At 46.0% G+C, this 23,457-nt stretch overlaps 1 protein-coding gene across 1 annotated transcript; it reads right to left on the bottom strand.

Annotated features, from left to right (window-relative positions):
• Positions 1–17,740: 17,740 nt before the first annotated feature.
• aida (axin interactor, dorsalization associated) lies at positions 17,741–22,656 on the bottom strand (the record flags this gene model as incomplete). Its single annotated transcript, XM_080547268.1, has 10 exons — positions 22,529–22,656; positions 21,799–21,865; positions 21,621–21,674; positions 21,215–21,269; positions 21,029–21,092; positions 20,490–20,590; positions 18,535–18,657; positions 18,261–18,383; positions 18,005–18,122; positions 17,741–17,837 (listed from the first exon to the last, which is right to left on the bottom strand). The coding sequence occupies exons 1-10, from the start codon at positions 22,633–22,635 to the stop codon at positions 17,741–17,743; spliced, it is 909 nt and encodes a 302-aa protein (XP_080403394.1). The 5' UTR covers positions 22,636–22,656.
• Positions 22,657–23,457: the final 801 nt, after the last annotated feature.

Here is a 23,457-nt window from a genome sequence, read left to right as displayed (position 1 = left end):
AGATGGCAGAACAGCAGGGTTTTGCCGTAGAAACGGAAGAGCAGGAAGGAGAGGCCCGGTCTGACAGCGCCTGCGGGCGGAAGAGGGAGGGCCTCAGCCTTAACGATCTGCCTCCCAGTACGGCGCGCTCGAGACCTAGCTCCTGCCGTTCAGTGGCTTCCTCCCGGTCCAGGGTTTCCGTGGGCAGTTCTGCCTCTGGGGCGGATAGCATGCACTCCAGAGGGAGTAGTGCCGCGCTGTCAGAATGTATGCGCCAACAGGCCGAGATGGCGTTAGAACGGGAGCGCCAACAGGCCGAGATGGCGTTAGAGCGGGAACGCCTCCAGTTCGAGCGTGAACGCCTCCAGATGGAGGGGGCGGAACGCGCGGCGGAGAGGCAGATGAACGGAGCGGAACGTGCGGCGGAGAGACAGCGTCAGGAGGCGTTAGAGAGGGAACGCATCCAGTTCGAGCGCGAGCGCCTCCAGGTGGAGGGGGCGGAACGCGCGGCGGAGAGGCAGATGGCGAGAGAGCAACTGCACGCGGAGAAGATGGAGGAAATGATGCAGACCATGCGCGACGTGTGCATCAGCAGAGCTCCGTCGGCCCGTAGCTCCAGAGCATCATCCGCACGGCCCTCTCGAGTGCCATCTCCTGAACCCCCCGCCGATGGCTCCATGACCCCCGCCATGACTGTCCAACTACAGGCCCAGCTGACCACCTGGAAAGAAGAGGACCAGGGACCCGACCGCTACGCGGCCCAGAGGGAGCCAGCGTCGCTGCTCGGGAGGGGAGCCATTCCCCAAGAGCGTAGCACACCCCTAGGTCCTCCAGTGAACCAAGAGGCATGCAGGCCGGACACCCAGACCGTCACTCCAGCCCCGATCATCCACTACAGGATGTTTCCCCAGGTGGAGGGACCCAAGTTCCCCTTCTTCAAGGACGAGGACAGGAGCCAGTATGTGGAACTACGCATCTGCCTAGACACGCTCTTGGACGACTCCTGCTCAGAGTCCTACAAATATGCGATTCTCCTTCAGCATGTGAGGAACCCCAGAGCCCACAACATGGTTCTGGCCCATGCCTCCGCACCGACACCTTACACCAGAGCGCTCGCCGACTTGGATGCCCGCTACGGTCGTCCCTGGAACCACACCCTTGCTGAACTGCAAGCCCTCGAACAGCAGGCCCCCATCAAGAATGAACGGGCGCTAGATGACTTCGCGCTCCGCGTGCACACCTTGGTTGGAATGCTGAAGACGCAGGGCCCAGCTGGCGCCAGCGAGATCAACAGCACCTCCAACGTAGAGCGGCTGCTCCGCAAGATCCCACGCTTCCGGCAGGAGAGGTTCCGGCGACAGCAGCGCGTTCGTAACCCCGGGAAGTTGGGTCTGAGCATGGCTGCCTTCGCGGAGTTCCTACTGGAGGAAGTGCATGACACCAACGTAGACGCCATGGGTTACGCTGAGCCGAAGAAGGAGAGGGAGAAGGGAGACCGCTGGGACGGGCCGAGCTCGAACAGAGGACGCCCAGTAGGAGTGCTGCACACGGAGGAGGAGCCTCGGAGAGAGAGGAAAGCCCGACCTGAGGGAAAGGATTCCTCTCAACCCCCTCAAAAGGGACGGAGAGGTCCACCGCCATGTCCGTACTGCACCAGCGAGCACTGGTTCAATGAGTGCAGTGACTTCAACAACCTGAGTACCGAGGCCAAGCAGAGGTGGCTCGAGGAGAACAAGAGGTGCTGGAACTGTGGGCGCGACCATCTGGCTAAGAACTGCACCTTGAGGAGAAAGTGCAACCGCTGTGAGGAGGTCCACCTCAACATCCTACACGAGGTCTCCCTCGCCAGGTCCACGGAGGGCACCAGAAGCCCTAGGTCCGGTAGCGCACCGGAAGAGGCAACACCTGTCTACTACCTAGACCCAGCCCGGAGCAGCGGCTCCAAGGTCCTACTGAAGGTGGTGAAGGTCCGACTTCACCACAACAACGCTGTGTACGACACGTACGCCGTTCTAGACGACGGGTCGGAACGGACCATCCTTCTCCAGGAGGCAGTGCGCCAGTTGGGGCTCCAAGGGACTGAGGAGAAGCTGACTCTGCGCACGATACGTCGCGACCTTAAAGAGGTCACCGGGGCGAGAATCAACTTCTCTATCTCCCCGGCGGGGCGGCCGTCGGACAGATATCGGCTTAAGAATGTCTTCACCGCAGACCAGCTAGCGCTCTCCCGCTACGACTACCCCCTGGAGAGATTACGCGCAAGATATTCCCACCTACGGCGAGTAGACCTACATCCGATAGAAGGAGCGGAGCCAACCCTTCTCATCGGCTCGGACAACGCTGCACTGATCGTGTCGCTCCGTCCTCCGCTGAGAGGACCACGAGGCTGCCCGATGGCTGTTAAGACTGCGCTTGGGTGGGCCCTCCAAGGCGCTACCGAGTGGAGAGATAGAAACGGGAGAGCTACGTCATCCCTCCATGTCCGAACCGAAGAAGTGCAGACCATCAACTGCCTTCACACCAGGGTGGACTCCATGAATGCGGCGCTACGGGATAACGTCCAGAAACCCGAGGGAGAGGGGAACAGCTTTGATTCCCTGCAGAAGGAATTCCAGGAGGTCCTCGATGAGCTGGTCGGAGAGAAGAGCCTGGATAAGTTCAGGGTTGAATATGAGAAGCTGACTAGTGCCCTGTTGAAGTCCCACGTGAGTGAGAAGCGGCTGATGACAAAATGCAGAGAGCTGAATGCGGAGACAGTGACCAACTCAGTGAAGGTTGCCACTGCACTAAAGCTATCCCAGGAAGACCAGACTACTATCACGTCTCTGGAGAAGGAAGTGAAGCAGCTGCACACGGAGCTGGACGCCAAGCAGTCGGACATCAAAGTGCTGAACCAGCCGGGCCAGCGAAGCAGAGAGGAGCAGCAGAGGCTGGAGCAGCAGCTGCGGGAGCAGAAGATCAACAATGAGAGAACCACAAAGGAGCTGGAGCAGCTGCAAGTCAGAAACACCAAACTCCAGCAGCAGAACGAGCACAACGCCTTGAGTATGGAGCAACAGTCCCTGGACAATCAGCAAAGGGCATCTGACCTCAGGATTAAAGAGGAGGAGGTGAATCAGATGCGTCAGGAGATTGCCAAGCAAACGAAGTTGAGAGAGGCCACCCAGAGGAAGTTCCGACATATGGAGGATCAGAAGTTGGATGTGGAGCAGCAAAGGGACATGCTGAAAACCCAGATAGCTGGGCTGGAGAGAGAATTGGAGTCTTCCAGAAAGCAGATGGAGATTGACAAAAGGGTCAGGCAGAAGTGGACGAGGGAGAGAGACAACTTGTCCGAAGGTGCCGTGGTACTGGTGATCGACCAGTCCCTTCCACGCGCCGCCTGGCAGACAGGCAGAGTGACCAAGGTCCTGCCGGGTCCGGATGGAAGGGTGCGGACGGCCATCGTGGACGTTGGTGGTCGCACTTACACCCGACCTGTGGCACGCCTGATTGAGCTCCCTCAAATTACAAAGGACACTATCACCTCCTACCTCACGCTGCTAGAGCAGCCTAGCCAGTGTGCCTTCCCTAGTTAAATGAAACCGAGGGTTTCATGGGGCGGCTGTTATGAAGGCCCACAACTTAGAGCCAGTTAGTTTCCCCAAATCAGCCCTATTTTGCCCCTGTTATTTACTTTATTATTTTCCATACTATTCATGTACGTTTTCGTGAAGTGTATGTATTGTTATTGTAATGTTTATGTATATGTTTAATGACGTGGTATATCCGGGGTGTGTCCGTGACCCGGATGCTGTGTCCGGTTGATATATATAGGGACGGAAGTGCTCTGTGCGTCAGTGTGACGAGAATCAGAGTGATGAGAGTAACGAGAGTGAGCAGAAGCAGAGAAAACGGAGAAGTCGATCTAAGATGGCGGAGTCAGTAACACGCACACCGTGCTGAAGCTGAAGACGCCAAGAGTGATTATTGAGTTCACAACTGTGATAGCCCGTTTAGCTGTGTCCCCGTTAGCCAGCCTTGCCAGCAGCCGGCTGCGAACGTTGGACCAAGCGAGACCCAAGCTGGACAGAGCCGTCGCCTCCACGAGTGGATTGCGACCGACCGCTGACTCCACCGGAGCTTACCGTGGACCCCCGGACCTGAGCCCTACACACCTCGTCGTGGACCACGAAGAAGCCCCTTTCCCTTCGCGTTGCTACGTCACCCCCCCCCTTTGTCTGCTGCTTTCCTCGAAGCACATGCGAGCTCCAACCAGGCCTCAACGCGCTCCTTGCAGTCCGAGACTCTAAGCCTTTTCCAGGCTAGGTACTGTGAGTGAGTGATTGAGTGTGTGTGTGGCCGGCGGGGAGGGAGTATATATATCTGGGGATGTATATATCAGTTGTGTAAATAAATGTGTTTGTTCATATGGGATACCGTTACTGTGTGTTTAGTCGTCTGTTAGCTAATGTTAATGCTAATGCTAATGCTAATGCTAATGCTAATGCTACCGATAGTACTGCTAGTCTAAAGGGTGGCTGGCGCCCCCTGCCTGTATCCTCCTACACTGCCTATTTAGCTCAGAGTTAGTTAGATAACCAGCCCTTCCTAAATTCTACAGTCCTTTTAGCTACTCCCTGGTTACAATATATATATATATTAATACCATAGAAACAATGACAACAATAACTGGACTGCCAATGCAATGATTGCTTTTAATCTTATCATCTTTATCTTCTTCATTACCCATTTAAAACGTAACACAACAAAAGAAGCGAAGCCCTGATTGGTTGAGGAAGTGTTTTATTATTCTCATTTACATGATGAAGAGACGCGCCTGCCAGTCAAAGAGTGACCGCATGATGAACAACCCTGATTGGTTAGTGGGGATTCCGTACACTTCTGATCAAAGGAACGCATTGATAACAGTCAGGATCTATGAGGTCATTCATCAACCACTGTGTGTCTATTCACTCAGCAACGACTACCTCCTAAATAAGGGATTTTTCCCCAAAAATAAGGGAAAATAAGGGATATCCCCCGCACGCCCCCCCCCCCCCCACCGTCCACAAACCATACCCCTTACATTTAGACAAGGGTACACATAGTCAATCCTAACATCACCACTAGACAACCATAGGATACCTCTTACATTTAGACAAGGGTACACACAGTCAATCCTAACATCACAATAAAGTCCATTCATTCATTCATTCATTCACATAGGATACCCCTTACATTTAGACAAGGGGACACAGTCAATCAACCACCTGCTTCAGTGCAACCTCATCTTATCCACCTCATTTTTCTGGTTTTCTGCTCGAAATGACATGCCCACAGTGAATATAGAATATCTCCACAATCACAAGGGCCTTCATAATGATATTGTCATCAAATGAAAGCTAACACCTGTGGGGTGGCTGTAGAAGTGTCAGAATCAAAATCTATGTTACTGTGTCAGAGCAAATAGAGCTAGAACATTATAAAACATCTCAAATTCAGTCTCCGCCTAAAAAAACAACAGCTTTTACAGTGAATATCACCTTGGAAACCTGATAACGAAGCCCAAATCATCTAGGAATCAGTACTCCAGGGTCTTATTAGTACTTGTGCCAAAGTCGATGCTAGTAATGTGAGCAAATGCAACTTTGTACCTGTTTTAGTACAGGTATGTTTAGGCGGACACCTATATGTTTAGGCCATTTGGAGATATTTTGGCACCATCTTTGACCTTTGACCTTTCTCATGTATCAGATTATTATTTATTTTTGGGGGGGGGGGGATTTTTTTGGGTTGGCCGACCAATGGTATGGAAATTCGGCGTTGAAACCGGACATGACACATTCTCCAGTTGGAGAAAACTGGATGTGACTTAGGCCGTGTTTACCGTCTCGGGAAAAAAATGGTGGCATCGTATAGCATGCAAGTTGTGAAAAAAATGTGATATCGATGAAGAGAATTGATCGAGGTAAACTCTTTATATCACTTCGGATCCCCATGGGGGTCCGTTGGCTCCTATGAGGTTTTGGGTCTTGATTTTCCCAAAACTGATTTATCAACTTTTAATACTTTTCAAGACACCGCGGATACCCTGTAGTAAGGTCATCAGTCAGTGGCATCAGTCTTGTAAGGGAGGCAGAAGAACCTGGAGAAGGCCAAGGCGACGCGCTTCAGGAGGGCTCTCTTGGGCTTCTCCTTGGTGCTGTTGGCTGTATCAGCAGCCTCTGTGTCTGCAGAGATTACAGACAACAGGATGTGACGTCATGTATCCGCTTCTCCATCCCATAATGCTAGCATTGTGTGTGATATGGAGAACGTGGCAGGAAAGATCATAGGGATTGACATTTCTACTGATACTGTAAACGGGTATCTTACCATCAGGGCCAGGGGGGACTGGAATATTGTTGTGTGGTTTCTGTGAATAAAACAAAGAAAGGTGATGATGATAATAATAATAATAACTTGGATTTGTATAGTGCCTTTCATAAAACCCAAGGACGCTTTACAATTCTAGAGGAAATGGTCAAAACAGAAACAAACAAAACAAAACAGGAACAGTGAGGCCTTGGTGAACAGATGGGTTTTAAGTGCTGATTTGAAGGAGTCCAGGGTGGGGGCATTGCGGATCACTATGGGGAGAGAGTTCCAGAGGGTAGGTGCAGCCACGCTGAAGGCTCGGTCCCCAAAGGTCCGTAGGTTGGTGCGGGGGGGGGTGATATTTGTCCTACAGCCTACAGTAGGCTACATACAGTACTGTATATGCTGCTGTAAGACAAGCTCCCCCGATCAAGTGCTTTAACCCAGATGTGACTTCATCCTCCTTTTATTATTATTATAAAAAATAAAAAGTATGCACTTTACCTTGTTTTTCTTTGTTCTCTTTTCTGGATTTCTTTCTCCCTTTTCTTTCTCCTCTTTCACAGAGTTGTCCATCCCATTCTTCTGTGGGCACTGCAGGATTATATTCAGAGAGATACAGATATGAGGCAGACAGGCAGTGCATCACAATCAAATGCTGTGCCATAATGAGGCCAGACACATTTCCACAATGTGTACACAGTAAAGTATTCAACTGTGTACACATTCCGTTGGGGGGGGCAACTGTGAACACATTGCCCCCCCAACGGAACCCCCCGCCTTCCCAAGAAAGAGGAATTATTACGGACGTAGACACCAAACATCTGACAAGCAGGTTAAAATGTCTGCGTTTTTTAAACGCAGCCAATCCGAATCTGGCGAGTGGTAAGCCCATGGGCTCGTTGGTAACGTCCGCTAGTTGGTGTCGTCCGCTAGTAGGTAACGTCCGCTAGTAAGTAACGTCCGCTAGTAAGTAACGTCCGCTAGTAGGTAACGTCCGCTAGTAAGTAACGTCCGCTAGTAGGTAACGTCCGCTAGTAGGTAACGTCCGCTAGTAAGTAACGTCCGCTAGTAGGTAACGTCCGCTAGTAAGTAACGTCCGCTAGTTGGTGTCGTCCGCTAGTAGGTAACGTCCGCTAGTAAGTAACGTCCGCTAGTAGGTAACGTCCGCTAGTAAGTAACGTCCGCTAGTAGGTAACGTCCGCTAGTTGGTGTCGTCCGCTAGTAGGTAACGTCCGCTAGTCTCGCATAGCCAGAAAAGATTTTGCGCGAGTGTGACGCGAGAGAGTTTTTGCCGGGTGAGATGTCTGCAGATGGAAAGTAAGAAAGTCGAAACTTTAGCAAATATAATTGCTGAGTGTTCTGACAGAGAAAGTTGGTTAAAATTGGTCGTTATTATTGTTACTAGAAAATGTGTGACATGGTGTAAAATTAAATAGTGTCAAAGAACTAGCAAGCTAGCTATTCTATTCTATTATTATCAATGTATGCATCAATATGTATGTTATATTGACTAAAATATATAATATGTAGCAATATATATATACAGTTACGTGTATTGCATTCTATAAAGTTAGACTGCCATACACTTACAAAGCCAGATCAACAATCTGGCCCCCTCCTACCTTGCCGACTTCGTCCCCATCCACACCCCCTCCCGTTGTCTCAGGTCTGGCGACAAACCACCCTCAAGACCACCAGGACCAAACTGCGGACCTGGGGTGATCGGGCCTTGTCAGCCGCAGCCTTGTCCCTCTGGAACGCCCTCCCCAGCCACATCAGACAGGCCAACACCCTCCCAACATTTAAACAGGCCCTCAAAACCCACCTCGTCAAGCTCGCCTTCACCAGTTAACCCTCCCCCCTCCCCTTCCCATGGGTCCCCAGCACTACCTTAATTAGGCCCCTATACTTTCTTTTATTTATTTTTTGTTTCTTTTTATTATTACTACTCGATCTTTTCAGTTTGTAAAACGTCTTTGAGTGTCTAGAAAAGTCTAATGTATTATTATTACTATTATTATTATTATAATCATCCATATCTATCTATTCTCTTCTTACCTGTGAGGAGGTAGTACCACCTACCAACTGGCACGCCAGTTTTACAGAGCTCCCTCTGAGGTGACATTCACCCTCCAGGCTGGAGGTCAGACTCAGGCTCCTCTGGGACGTCTCAGAGGACCCTGTGTCAAAGCTAAAGTCCTCCATACCGACGGCGATGTCATTCCAAGCACACTCTTGGCGGTCACTCCAAGCATACTCTTCATTCATGTCACTGTCGTCGTCATAGGCTTCCTCACCGCTGTCCTCCTCGTCACCATAATATTTGTCCTGGCAGACGTCACTCATGGAGGAAGACCTGGTCAAACACAGGGTGTCCTCCTCTTCACTGTCTTTGTCCTGGCAGATGGTGGAAGAGTTGGTCAAAGACAGGGTGTCCTCCTTTTCACTATCTTTGTCCTGGCACACGTCACTCATGGTGGAAGTGTTGATCAAAGACAGGGTGTCCTTCTCTTCACTATCTTTCTCCTGGTAGACTTCTGTCATGGGGGAAGTGTTGGTCAAAGACAGGGTGTCCTCCTCTTCACTATATTTCTCCTGGCAGACTTCTGTCATGGTGGAAGTGTTGATCAAAGACAGGGTGTCCTCCTCTTCACTATCTTTGTCCTGGCGCACGTCACTCATGGTGGAAGTGTTGAACAAAGACATGGTGTCCTCCTCTTCACTATCTTTGTCCTGGCACACGTCACTCATGGTGGAAGTGTTGAACAAAGACAGGGTGTCCTCCTCTTCACTATCTTTGTCCTGGCACACGTCACTCATGGTGGAAGTGTTGATCAAAGACAGGGTGTCCTCCTCTTCACTATCTTTGTCCTGGCACACGTCACTCATGGTGGAAGTGTTGATCAAAGACAGGGTGTCCTCCTCTTCACTATCTTTGACCGCCATTGAACGCGATCCTAACAAAACAAAGTTGACATGACATTTGGCCAACAACATGAATTCTCTTTGGGACAAGCACTCAGACTTAATATAAACATATAAACTAATAATTGCATGCCCTAAAATTAGGTACTGACACTTTTACATGAAGATGACCTTATGCATATGCAGTAACATTGTAATTAATTAATGTAATTCATCAAGTGAAAACAGTAAACTGAAGGATATATATTTTTCTCTGACCTGGAACATATTTCAGGTCTGAGGGAGACTGATACATAGTGTTACATATGTTACTGTGTAATAAGCTCATGAAGGTAGTGGTACCTTTCATTAAAATAGCCCAGGGCATGTCAGGGTTCTTGCAAGTCTCGTGGAGAAGGTCTCCCACCCTGGTGGTCAAAGCCTCACAAGTGGCGTCTAGCACCGCCCTCTCCCTTACGCCCACCGCTGATAATGGACCAGGCTTGGCCTCCAGAGAGGTGGCATCTCTGAGCACCTCTGGGGTAAGGCGGTGAACTGGAGATGGAGCGGAACTCTTCCCACCCTCCGGTGTCAGCCGCTGGACTAGTGGTGCTGAAAGAGAGATACACAATCAGATATCACACCACCCTGTAAGCATGTAACCATGGCAACAACGCTATGGCCTCATATCTGGCGTACGACTAGGGTCACCAAAACACCCACATGTAGTCTCCTTTCTGGGGGCTGAAATCCGTGTTTTGATAGGTGGCAGAACTCCTAGTCGTCCTACAGGGAGAGGAAAGTCAAGTTGTGATTGGTGGATTCTTCCAGGGGATAGATAGGGAGAATTCTATCAATGAAAGTCACACTGGGTATCTTGGTTAATCATACTCACGGTAACCACCGTCAGAAGAGGACCAGGGCTCCTTCAATGCAGCAATGTCCTGGGATGGAGAGTCACTTTTACTGAATACACTAACCACACAATACTACAGAGTCGTTAAATACACTTACTGAGAAACAATGGTGTTACTCAACAAAACAGGCGATGGCAGAGTGGGGGTGGGAGGAGTGTGTGTGTGTGTGTGTGTGTGTATAGGGGAGGGTTGGGGGTTTACTTACTACTGTGCTTGGTCCACTAATGTGCCTGGTCCGACTACCTCTGGCTGCCTTGGGCCTTGCCTTGCGGCAGACATGGAGGCCACGCAGAGGTGGGAGGCCACACGGAGGCGTCGGAACCCGGCCCTGAGACAACACATGATCATCACATGAAAGTGGGCTGGACTTGAGAGGTCTATGGAAGTCAATCAATTCTATAACAAGTCAATGGCTGACACAAAATCATAACGTTGTCTATAGCCAAAGAACCGATCAGAATGGATGGGGAAAATTCAATACCTTACAAACATGGTATGTCTAATTTTCTAGCCTACCAATCCAGTTTTCTCTAAGAAGAAGTTCTTGGGGTGCAGTGGGACCGCCTGAGCTGTAAGCCACTGTCCAGGCTTCTGGGGACAGGCAAGCTCGGGCGTCTGGGGAGCTGTGAGGGTCCCAGCCTGATGTAGAATAAACCAACAACCAATCAGGGTTGTTAGGATAGAGAGGAGATTATGAGCTACCAATTTACCCAGTTGTATTGCATTTTATCCCTGACATTCGTATAACTCAAAGTTTTAACTTGTCCCATAATAACAAAGGAAAAAAAGACCACGCCAAAATGAAAAAATTAAAAAAATTATGATCTGATTTTCACAGTCAGCTAAACTCTGCCTTGCATCACATCCTCCAAGGAACAGACGATTGTTGTAAATGAACAGGATTTCATGTAAAGAAGTGTGAAACTGAAATGAACACAAACTAACTAATAAACACAAACGAATTCGCTTTTTTGTAGGAAGTTATGGTCAAAACTATCATTTATTTTCCAAAATAATTAAATGTAAGACCTAATATTAACTAATCAGATAGGTATTACATGGATTAGAACATTGCATTCATGCTAATCAGTGCATCCTGTATAAATAAGAATAGACTGAATGCTATCATTACAATGTGCTATCGTTACAATGTGCTATCGTACATGCGACCAAACTGTATAACTTAAAGATAAACATTATAACAATAATAGATAATAATTGAACTTACAGGTATTGTCGCTCAAAGGGTTAGAAACTAAAGATATCTAACGATGTGGCAAGAACATTGACACTGTAAAAAAACGATCGTTTTCAAGAAGCAGCACTAAAGAAAACACCACTAGATGGCCTAGCCTAGGAAACTAAGATAAGACAACAATGCCGCCCCCTAGTGGCAGAAGAAGGACTCAAATAAGACAGAGAAACCGTTCCAAACTTACTTTGAGCTTTCGTCTCCGCAGCTTCTTAGGGTTTGTATTGTCGTCCATGATTAGGCATGTACAGACAGAAGATACTTAACGCTTTTTAATACGACCGATGTGTTTGCAAATCAATCACCGACTGATTTTTTTTTCCAGTTGCAGTTTGCTTCAGGCTCAACATTGCGTCACAACATCTATGACATCATAATGTCAATCGCGACCACGCCCCTCCCACTCCACCCACTGATGGCCTACGCACTAGAACCATACAACTGGCATCGATGTTTACAGTTAATTGGTTATTATCAAATTAAGAGTATATAGACTATGCCATATAAGATACTTTCACATTCTATGCAGGTCTCCCCATGAACAATTTCGTCAGTGTCATATCTAAAAATATATTTATTATATCCTAAAATAAGGCTCAATTGTCTCAAAAAAGTGCCTTATCAATGTCCCTGCAAGACAGCTTTTCCCGAACTTGTTGTCTACTAAGCTAACAGATAGCTGCTTAATTGTAGCATGTGTGGACACATAAGGCAGTGAGAGGTTTAACTATTTTAAGGACCATTACAGGTCAATGTGTAGCTAGTAGAGGCACTGGTACTGTACATTGATTGATTGTGTTGAGGTCCTTTATTGAGACTAATTTCTTTCGTCCTGTCAAAGACATTGGTTTGGAATTTAAGAAATCGGAAGAAATCTGACATCTGACTCCTGTTTTCACTTACTAAACTTTGAGTTTCATTATGTGGTCCTCTGTGGCTCAGATGGTAGAGCATGGAAATAATATCGCATAGGTTGTGAATTTGATTCCCGCTGGGACCATATACTGACAAATGTATGCACTCACTGCAATGTAAGTCGTTTTGGATAAAAGGGTCAGCTAAATAAATATACTGTAGAAGCGTTCAGCTTAGCTGCTCACGTTCTTAATTTAGGCCACTAGATGGCGACATTGGTGAATGAAATGAACTCCACTGTAGGTTGAACGTAGTGCTGTAGTGTGTTCCTTCCCCCCACTCCCTATTGAGGTGTGTTGCCACAAATAAAAGCATGACAGAGGGTCTAGATATGTTAACATGGTCAAAAGCAGTGACGTTGTGAACCCTGGGGCTCTAGCCCCGAATGTTAAACCCCCGCAAGTTAAACTTTCCATAAGAATAAGTAATAAGCGGTATTCAAGTGTTTACATGCCTCTATTTGAATCCCTCCACCCATACATCTAATAACTTTATTTGTATAGCGCTTTACGTCAAAGTGCTTTACAATAGGTAAGCAACAATTTAAAACAACTATTTCAATTTAAAAACACACATAATTTCACAGCACAAATACACAAGCTATGACAGCGCCCCTTCTGGTACAAAATATAATGTTTTGCGGCAGTGGGAAGTGATACAGGGTTGCCAAATGGGAGTAGAGTAGAGTACAAAGCAGTGCTGCAGCAGCTGGACCCAACCCTGAGGCAATCTCAGAGGAAAAGGTGTTTACTTCTTCAGTTTACAATACATATACTTTCACAAAACTCAGAGCCCTCCCCCTTTTGGCCACTATGGTGTAAGAGCTCATGCCCTTTGATTAGAATGTTTCAAAACTATGAATTGAGTGTTGTCTTGTGTTTGACGTGTGAACTGAAAAAGGAGTATCCTGCTACACCTGGCTTCAAGGCCCTCAGACGCCTTCCCAGACAGTAACTCCCTCATTCCCTTGCTATTACAATTGGTCATATGTGTTCGTAGGATACAATACTAATAAGTGCATATTAAAATAGGAAAACTGATAAGATATGTGATATCATAACTAAGAAGCTGGTGCTAGACAATTGGACAATAGGACCATTGAAAATATATATATATCCTAGCAGTGACCCGGAGGCTTTTCAGGCACTGAAACCTAGACTTCAGTTGCCCAAAGCACATCTCAATTCTTGGCCTGGTTGAAGGCCATCTCTGCTTGGGTTGCTGGTTCTGGGTAGGGAGTCAGAAAGTGTGGCATACAGGGGTGGCCTCTGTCCCCAAGCAGAACTCCCATTAAACTGCCCTATAGAATAGAAATATTGGTTACATATGCATGACATTCTTCAGCTTCAAATACATTAAGTGAAACATGGGTCTCTTGCCTTGTGCAAACCTCTGTGCCATTGACGATGCTAGAAAGATTTGTGAGTCTTGGACAGAGCCAGGCTGTTTGGCTTCAATGTTGGAAATCAGGCAATTTGTTCACAGATCATCTGACGGCAGAAATATTCTTGTCATCTTTAAAGAACGTGTCTATTACTTGCTGTGGTAAATCAGAAATGTGAACTCCCGCCATTGTAAGTCATCAATGTCATTCAGTCACTGTCAGTGAAGAATTTGAGCGAGCGTTGTTTGTTTGTCCGAGTTTTCAAAGGGGGCGTGGCTTTCCCAACCTATGGGCCGCGGGTACTGCAAGTGGGCTGCCAAATCATGGGCATACTTTTTATTTTTTTAACGTCTCAGGGTAGGCTACTGTATTTTTTTCTTTAAAACCTTCAAAAATGCATCATCAGTGTGATACCGATAGATAGGAACTTGTGGAGAGTAATAAGACCCCCCCAAAATGTACGAGTGCGTAAAATGCCTGTGTGGGCCGCGAATACTTTGGAGATTTTTAAGTGGGCCTTTGTGGGCCAATTGTATGTTCGGTGTCTTCATTACAGCACAACGCAGCTTAATGACAGATGTGAAACAGTGACGACTAGTAGCTGAAACTGAGGTGACATGTTCAACACTCAACACATTATTAATATAACTTGCTGATTTTGATCACAAAATGAATTTGTAATATAAAAATAATCAAATAATTCTAATTTTAGACCTAAATCATTATTTCACAATAATTAGTATCACATGAGGTTCAGTTCCTTTGCGCCAGTGTTTGAATATTTAGTTTGTAGTGTTATTTTTGTACACAGTCTTGTACAAGTGACATTTTAATGAAACAATGATATCCCTGGGGGGTTACAATTTATTAATTGTAACCTTGTATTCATTGTGGTAATTAAAATATATATATATATATTTTAAAATATAATAATATGTATTATTATTAAATATTTTAATAAAGTTTAACAATTTGTTGTTATAACAAGTTATATAATTTAAGGAATATGATCAGCAACTTTGTAGGGAGTTAAATTACAGGAAGCCTGTCTTATCCACATTCATTGTTTGTCAGGCTTTTTTCTGACTACCCCTAGATTTTACATTTAGCAGACACCTTTGTCCAATGCGACATACAACAAATACATTTAAGTGAATCATCTATCCACCAGTCATAGCAGGAAACAGTACTCTATGCTCAAGCCTGCTTGGCAGTCATCATTCTAGAAGAAGTTTTTTAAATTGCTTTTTAGTTTTTTTATGACACAGGGGAAACAGTACAGGGGGGTAGTAGAGGTCCCAGGAGCGACAGGTGTAGCCTGAAGAGATGGGTCTTTAGTCTCCGGTGGAAGATGGGAAATGATTCTGCATTTCTGACAGCAGTGGGAAGCTCGTTCCATCTGTGGGGAACAAGTATAGTGAAGAGACGTGACCGGGCAGCTTGACTGCCGCATCCGCGTAGAGGTGGTGGAAGAGCGGAGTGAACAGGCTGATGTTTGGGGGGTGACCATTGCATACATGTAGGCTGTTCATTGAAGTGAACACATACATACTTTTCCACCCCCCACCCTGAATGTTTGCATGGTGTGTTCAATAAAAACATGAAAACATATCATTGTTTGTGTGGTATTAGTTTATGCAGACTGTGTTGGTCTATTGTTGTGACTTAGATGAAGATCAGAACACATTTTATGACCAATTTGGTAATTCCAAAGGGTTCACATACTTTTTCTTGCAACTGTATTTCCCACATGATTGTGAGTGTGTCATCCAACCACTGTGAGTTCTACTGTGGTTGTTATAGTGTGGACCGTGGTGGAGAGTGCAGGCTCAAACCTAGGCTGATCAAATGTAAGTCATCATCTCTATAGAATAGAACTGTGATATTACTCAAGAATCAGGGTACAGCAGAGTTCAAACAGAGCACCAGTATTGTATTCATATATAAATCTAAAATGTTAGTAAATGTGAATAGATTAATTTTTTTCATAAGTCATATTCTGTGAAAAAATAATATTTTACCATAACAAGACCACATTATGAATATTGTAATTTATCCAATTGTATTGATTTGATGATTATTTTGGCCCTCTCAATCAGATGCCTGTGAGCTCACACTGGACCCAAACACAGCATTGCCTGGTACAATAATAAGACAACTGTCATACCTGCCCCCTCCTCTGGCTCCCACAGAGCAGGAGTCTATCTGGACTGGCCGGCCTTCTACAGCGCCTTCTCTGACACACTGACCCTCCTGCACACATTCCACTCCACATTCACTGATCCCCTCTACCCAGGGTTTAGGCTTTGTGGCGTTTCAGTGACCCTGTGTGAACTAGTCTAAAGGAGATCACACTGAACACCAAAGGCTCAAAGATGTTGGATCATAACATGATGTTGTTTTTCCATACATCATACACTGAAAGGTTGTGATTTTCCACTAAGATCAAGAAGAGAAGTTGAGCGCACGGTCTTGATGGAAACAGCATTAAAACAAAGGCATAAATCAACTTACATGCAGCCTCTTCCTCAACACCAGTCTAACAGCATGACATCATCGTATTTCAACATCAAAGAGATGGCCCTTCTACCACAACATCTTTTTTTTATTATTATCCTCAAGACGAGATATCAGTCCAGAAGAGCATTACTACATGTTTAAATACCAAAAAATGTATCCTTCCTTACTTCCTCTCATCATAGATGTAGTTTATTGCTCATCAAATAATGCTAGATTACGAATTGCTTGCGGGAGGATTACTTTTTTATGTAGTCAATTATATGTTTTCCCTCTGTGGTAAGAGTGTCAAAACAGCTCATGTTTTATTCACCAGAATATCACAACCAATATACCTCTTGAGTTTTTGAGCGCCTGTGGAAACCCCCAGTCACCACCTCGCTGCCTCTGGTTCCCAAATAAGCAAAGAGCAGAGGAGGGTGGAGGTGAGGGAGGGCTGGAGGTTAGGCTGGTAGTCAGGAGGGTGGAGGTTAGGCTGGAGGTTAGAGGAGGGTGGAGGTTAGGCTGGTGGTCAGGGGAGGGTGGAGGTTAGGCTGGTGGTCAGAGGAGGGTGGAGGTTAGAATGGTGGTCAGAGGAGGGTGGAGGTTAGGCTGGTGGTCAGGGGAGGGTGGAGGTTAGGCTGGTGGTCAGAGGAGGGTGGAGGTTAGGCTGGTGGTCAGAGGAGGGTGGAGGTTAGGCTGGTGGTCAGGGGAGGGTGGAGGTTAGGCTGGAGGTCAGAGGAGGGTGGAGGTCAGGCTGGTGGTCAGAGGAGGGTGGAGGTTAGGCTGATGGTCAGAGGAGGGTGGAGGTTAGGCTGATGGAGGTCAGAGGAGGGTGGAGGTTAGGCTGGTGGTCAGAGGAGGGTGGAGGTTAGGCTGGTGGTCAGGAGGGTGGAGGTTAGGCTGGTGGTCAGAGGAGGGTGGAGGTCAGAGGAGGGTGGAGGTTAGAATGGTGGTCAGGGGAGGGTGGAGGTTAGAATGGTGGTCAGGGGAGGGTGGAGGTTAGAATGGTAGTCAGAGGAGGGTGGAGGTTAGAATGGTGGTCAGGGGAGGGTGGAGGTTAGAATGGTGGTCAGAGGAGGGTGGAGGTTAGAATGGTGGTCAGAGGAGGGTGGAGGTTAGGCTGGTGGTCAGGAGGGTGGAGGTTAGAATGGTGGTCAGGGGAGGGTGGAGGTTAGGGAGGGTGGAGGTTAGGCTGGTGGTCGCTGGAGTTTCACTGCTGGTTGTCTGATATCTCCCCTCTTCTTCTCCAATGTACTTCATGCAGAGGAGTCAGCTGGGTTTAACAGGACATCACCATGGTGTCGTAAATGTGCGTCAACCATGGAATGAGCACCGTGCTGTCACAGGGTTAGGGGCCTGGGGTCTACAGGCCTGGGGTTAGTATTGCTGACAGAGTGGAGGCGGGACACCAAACTGTGCTGAATGACGACTCGAGTGGAATGCAGCAGAAAAAGTGGTGTTTCAGGGTTCATGACCCCAGCAACTGTGGTGCTTCAGGGTTCACGACCCAGCTGGTGCTTCAGGGTTCATGACCCCCGCCACTGGAGGTTAGTCTTTGTGCAGTGTCTGTTGGAGGTGGAGATAGAGTGGTTTCTTTGTCAGGAGCTGGAGTTTCTTCCTCTTAAAGTCGGTGGGCTTCTTGTACCTGACGTCCAATAACAAACAGGTTATTGTTCTGATGGTACAGGTCAAAGGTCAGACATTAGGCTGACCAAAACGGCTTGAAAATACAACATACAAAAAAAGATTATTTAGGTGAAATAAGGATTCAATAAATAGTTGAGGGAAAACACAGATGGGATAGAAACTCACAGCTCAATCACGATGGGACCGGGCTTGATCTCATCCATTTCCATGAAGGCGAAACATTTTGTGCTGGTAAACCCTTTCTTCGGTTTATAGTGCTTAAATTCAAAGAAAATAGCTGCCCCTGAAACAAGAATGAATTGAACGATTAATGAGTCTGCCAAATATATAGATCTGTTGTCAACACTGCTTTATGCTGTAGCCAAATATGAGATAAGACTTAATGACAGTTGAATATCCAGTAGATAGGTTGGGTTGAGACCTTTAGGTAGTCTTTCCAGATGACTCTGGATCTCTATATCCACGCTGAAGTGAATGTACGTGTCCTCCTTTCGCGTGGCCACTGGTGTGTCTTGCACTGGGTTCAGATCGATGCTGTTCAAGTCTAGGGAGAAACCAGAACGTACGACTAGCTTTGTTGTGTAGAAAATACATTTACAAATCAACTGTCAACTCAACAGAGATCGTGCTGCCTAACTATCAGTTCAGCTGTGAACATCTTCATCTTTAGAACGTGGACAGAAGACACTAGTTACCTTTTACACTGACTGTCATGTAGGGATCGATGCACTGCCCGGCGTCTTTCAACCCAATCTTGTCAATCTTTATCGTAAGGAGTTTCATCCCGGGCTCTGAGGGTAACCGTGGCAACAAAGTACCTGTAGGACACATTACAGCTCTGTCACTACTACCTCCAAAATGGATTATTCACTGAAAAACATTTCTGGTGCAAAAGCAGTCGAATTCAGACATGTTGTTTCCCTCCTAATGAATTACCAGCTTTCTTTTACTAATTATAAGTGGTAATGCTGAAATAACAATCATAGGTTGACATATTCATGAATAAGGCATTGAAACACTGTCCTGTCTGTATGGCAAGTAGGGCTATCAAGTGTCCGCTATCATGTTCAAGCTATGGCAAAACCTTGACAGAAGCAGGCATTCAAAACACCCATTCCAGACATGAAGCCATACCTTGGAAAGCTGTGAATGGGGCAGGCAGTGGAGACAGGGATGAAGCCATGCAGCACCGAGAGGAACAGAGATGCACAACAACAGACCATCAAAAAAGGACCACAACGCCAGAATGATAGTCAACAGGGCTTTCCCCACGACACACTGACCATGGCTTGAAGAGCAGTACCTTCCATACATACAACACAGCTTCACTCACACACACACACACACACACACACACAGTACCTTCCATACATACAACACAGCTTCACACACACACACACACACACACACACACACACACACACAGTACCTTCCATACATACAACACAGCTTCACACACACACACACAGTACCTTCCATACATACAACACAGGTGCAAACACACACACACACACACAGTACCTTCCATACATACAACACAGGTTCTCACACACACACACACACACACACACACACACACACACAGTACCTTCCATACATACAACACAGCTTCACACACACACACACACACACACACACACACACACACACACACAGTACCTTCCATACATACAACACAGGTGCAAACACACACACACACACACACACACACAGTACCTTAGCTTACATACAACACAGGTTCTCACACACACACATTTGAATACTTTATTTGGTTCCACAAATTATATTACACAAACAGGGAATCAAATATTTCGGGGCTAAGCAGCACTGAACACTCAAGGGTACACATAACACCTCCTTCTCCACACGGCCAAGCTGCCAATAATAGCTGAGACAGAGCAAAATTTGGCAACCTGTTTGGCCTTTCTTTTAGACATAGCAGAAATTCTCAGACCCCTCATGGTGCATTTATATACATGGCCCAGATTTCCAAATACAAGTATGCTGAATTTACATTTGTACCCAAAGCTGGTTATCGTACTAAGTAGTGGTTGGTATTTGATATACTTGTCCTGGAAAGTCTGGTCCATGTACAGGTCAAAGGGGCAGCCTACTTCTACAATCAGCACCTCCTTGTGGCTGGTGTCAACAAAGACAACATCAGGTGTATTTGGGATGTTGGCAAAAACGTCATTGGTAAAACCAAACCACTCTGGTAACACTCTGGCATGCTTGTACATAGCTGCGCTAGATGGTAAGATGTTTTGTACTGTATCAGACACAATGTCCACAATACGGTCATGACGAGCTATGTGTACACACACACACACACACACACAGTACCTTACATACACACAACACATGTTCAGGCACACACACAGAACCGTACATACATACAACACAGGTTCACACACACACACACACACACACACACAGTACCTTCCATACACACAACACATGTTCAGACACACACACAGAACCTTACATACATACAATACAGGTTCACACACACACACACACACACACAGTACATTACATACATTAACACAGGTTCACACACACAGTCCCTTACATACATACAGCACAAGTCCAAACACACACACACACACACACACACACACACACACACACACACACACACACACAGTACCTGGCACTCTGGAGGTGAAGGCTTCTGGAGACCCAGCGCCTGTCCCAGCATCCTCCTCTTCCTCCTCCAGGTTCTCCTCCTCGCCGGGAGCAAGGATCCTCCTGCAGGAATAGATTGTTTGCTGTTTACAAGACTTTATTTATTATTCAGCAATACCTTTGTATTTTTTACAGACTCACAGCCTGGTATAAGCACATAATAAGATGTGCATACATTTGTGACATAAATAACACACAGAGACAAATAACATCGACTATCCAGCTGGTGATCCGTTTTTGTTTTAACTAAATGTTGAGACTTGACTAATGAGCCCTGCATAATGGGAATGATTCATGTCTGTTGTCTCACTGCTGTACATGTCGACGTACAGTATGTAGAGCTCCCCGCCATGCTGAATAAGAATTTGTCTGATCTCGATGTGTGGCTAATATAGAATCTTGTATCTTGTCACACTAAATAACTGGTTCTGTGTTTATCTCTAAATGGGGTACAATAATCAGTGGCCAGTTCTGTGTTGATTTTTTTTTACCATTATTTACCTCAAGGGCACTGGCTGCACATCAAAGGGAAAGTCTTTGTTATACGTCAGAATATTCTTGATAACTGTTGACAGAGAATATAATTAGACTCTGAACACATAACTTAGCATGAGCTAAAACACCCAAATAATGATGAGCAGAGCATTCAAAGGGTACTGCGTGCCCCCCTAGCAGTGCTGTACTTACTTGGTTCCAGTTTTTTTAGATCTTCCAACTTGAACTCCTCCTGGGACTGGGTACACTGTGTGCAATCAACAAAAGAGGATAGAAAACCTCTGAAATAAACTGTGGCACACATAATTGGCCACAGCCTTTTGAACACCAGAACACCTACCCTGATAAAAGCTTTATAAGTGTTATGGAATCAAATGAATGACACAGTGGTGGCTAATAATATGGTAACAAGCCAACAAGCAGCCATCTTCACACCGGTTTCATTACATGTCATCAGGCGCCGCCTAGTGTGATTTATTGTTTGGTATTCAATGTATTTACCTCGTCTAACACGCTGTTACTCTGATGAAGGGAAGGGAGAGTGAATATGTTTAGTCCTTCTATTCAGCCTGAATCATCAATCATGAGAGGTACAAACCTGCAACGCTGCACTTCTCAACTCCAGGCATGTTGCAAACTTGCCTAATGTTTTCTAGAGAGGAGAAAGAATGCTTTATATGCAGACTGACGACATATCATTTGTATATGATGTAATAAATAGTTGACACATAACCGCAGACATGTTTTAACTACTGATATCAGAGATCCCTGCGTACCTTCTGGTCCTCTGTGAAGTCGTAGGAATTTGTTGACTGGACCTCTTTCTGCAGCTGTCTTGCAAGTCTGGAACAACAGGAGAAGAGACATTAGTCAAGTGTATCTTCATAATTAAATTCCACTTGAATTCCACTCATTCCACTGCTGATCTAGCGCCCCCTCCAGGGCATAGAGGAGAGGTACACTAGGCTCCTCTAAAATGTAACATGAATTGCCATTTCCACCCTGAATCAATGAAACGTGAATAAATGATAGACTCTTTCTTAAGACGGTACGTCCTTCCTTATTATTCTCGATCATAAAACTTGACAGTAGCAACACCCACAGATAGAAAAACAACCCATAACAATAAGAGGGTGTGGCAGACCGTTTCTCTGTTGTCCTTAGTGTTAAGTAGCCTAATACAACATCATATTGTACTTGCAGAATGCAGAAAACCATCATTCTGAATCTGAAAGGTTAATTGAGTATTACTTGTACAATTGTTGACGATATAAGAAGCAATTCGTCTGAATAAGACAGCAGCGACATTATGACAGGCACAAGACAAGTTGATGTTGTTACAATTTGGCATGATAGGTTAGGAATAAATAGTTACATTACAGTGCAACAGCCGGTCATATATCTAAAATAGTCATAATTATTAACTGACTTTTGGAATACATGTAAACAATAATGCTATTCCCTTTTAAGAGCACAGGCAGTTCATGTATTGATGCTGCAACTTACATTTGGTACTCATCAGTCGCCTCAACTAATTGTCCCCACGAATCAAAGTCCGTGCCTTTACTGAAACTTGCGTGCCATTTCTGGATCGTTTTGTTGACATCAGACATCTTCACAGGCGAGCTGCTGCACGAAACGTTTCAGGTAAGCAGCCGAATCATTGTCACAGGCCAGGTGTCCAACAGCAGACAGATAACCCAGCAGCGTGAGACCCTGGGTAGTGACCACTGATACACGGACCAAGCCCTTCTGCCGTCTCACCTCAACTTCTATCCGTGAATGAAGGGAAGTTCCGCCTTCCAGTCTTCCAGGCCAATAACAAGCATGTGAACAACAAGCATGTTCGTATGAGGTCTGTTTAAAAACACCTCCAGTCTTTCTTCCTAACACTGAGGACTGATTCTTCTTCTTCTTCTTAAGTTAACATGTGAAGAACATGTTTTGCAATGACATCCAGATCGGTGATTAGCAATATGTATATTCAAATATTCAATATAGATATTCAGAATGAGGTCGCCCAAATTGCTAAAATGGATAAATCACAAATTTGGTTCACAGAAAAAAAGGTTTTTCCAGCGAAGCATTCATCAGAGCAACGCATCCGGGTACTTTCCCCTCCCGTAATGTCCACGCCCCTTTTTGGGTGATAGAAGAGTAGAAGTTTGAGTGGTGGTCAATGGGAATTTCTGGTCTTTGCTCCTTTAATCCGATACAATAAAAAAACGGTATTGCTTTTTAGATATTAGATGCACAAATCCGATGGCCAGTTAAGCAAACTATTATATAGTGTGGTTTCCGATCTTCCCTTCCAGTCACGTCATCTTCCCTGGACACCAGGGCTGCGTTCGTAAAGTTGCTCTGAGAGCGCCGGAGCGCACACTGGGTGCAACGTCATAGAGAGACCAAGCAATTTGATTGGACAATCGGTATTC

The sequence above is a fragment of the Nansenia antarctica genome, assembly GCF_963989245.1.
Source record: "Nansenia antarctica genome assembly, chromosome: 1".
Classification (NCBI taxonomy): domain Eukaryota; kingdom Metazoa; phylum Chordata; class Actinopteri; order Argentiniformes; family Microstomatidae; genus Nansenia; species Nansenia antarctica.
The sequence above is the reverse complement of the archived record's forward strand: the minus strand, read 5'-3'. Positions and strand labels throughout refer to the sequence as shown.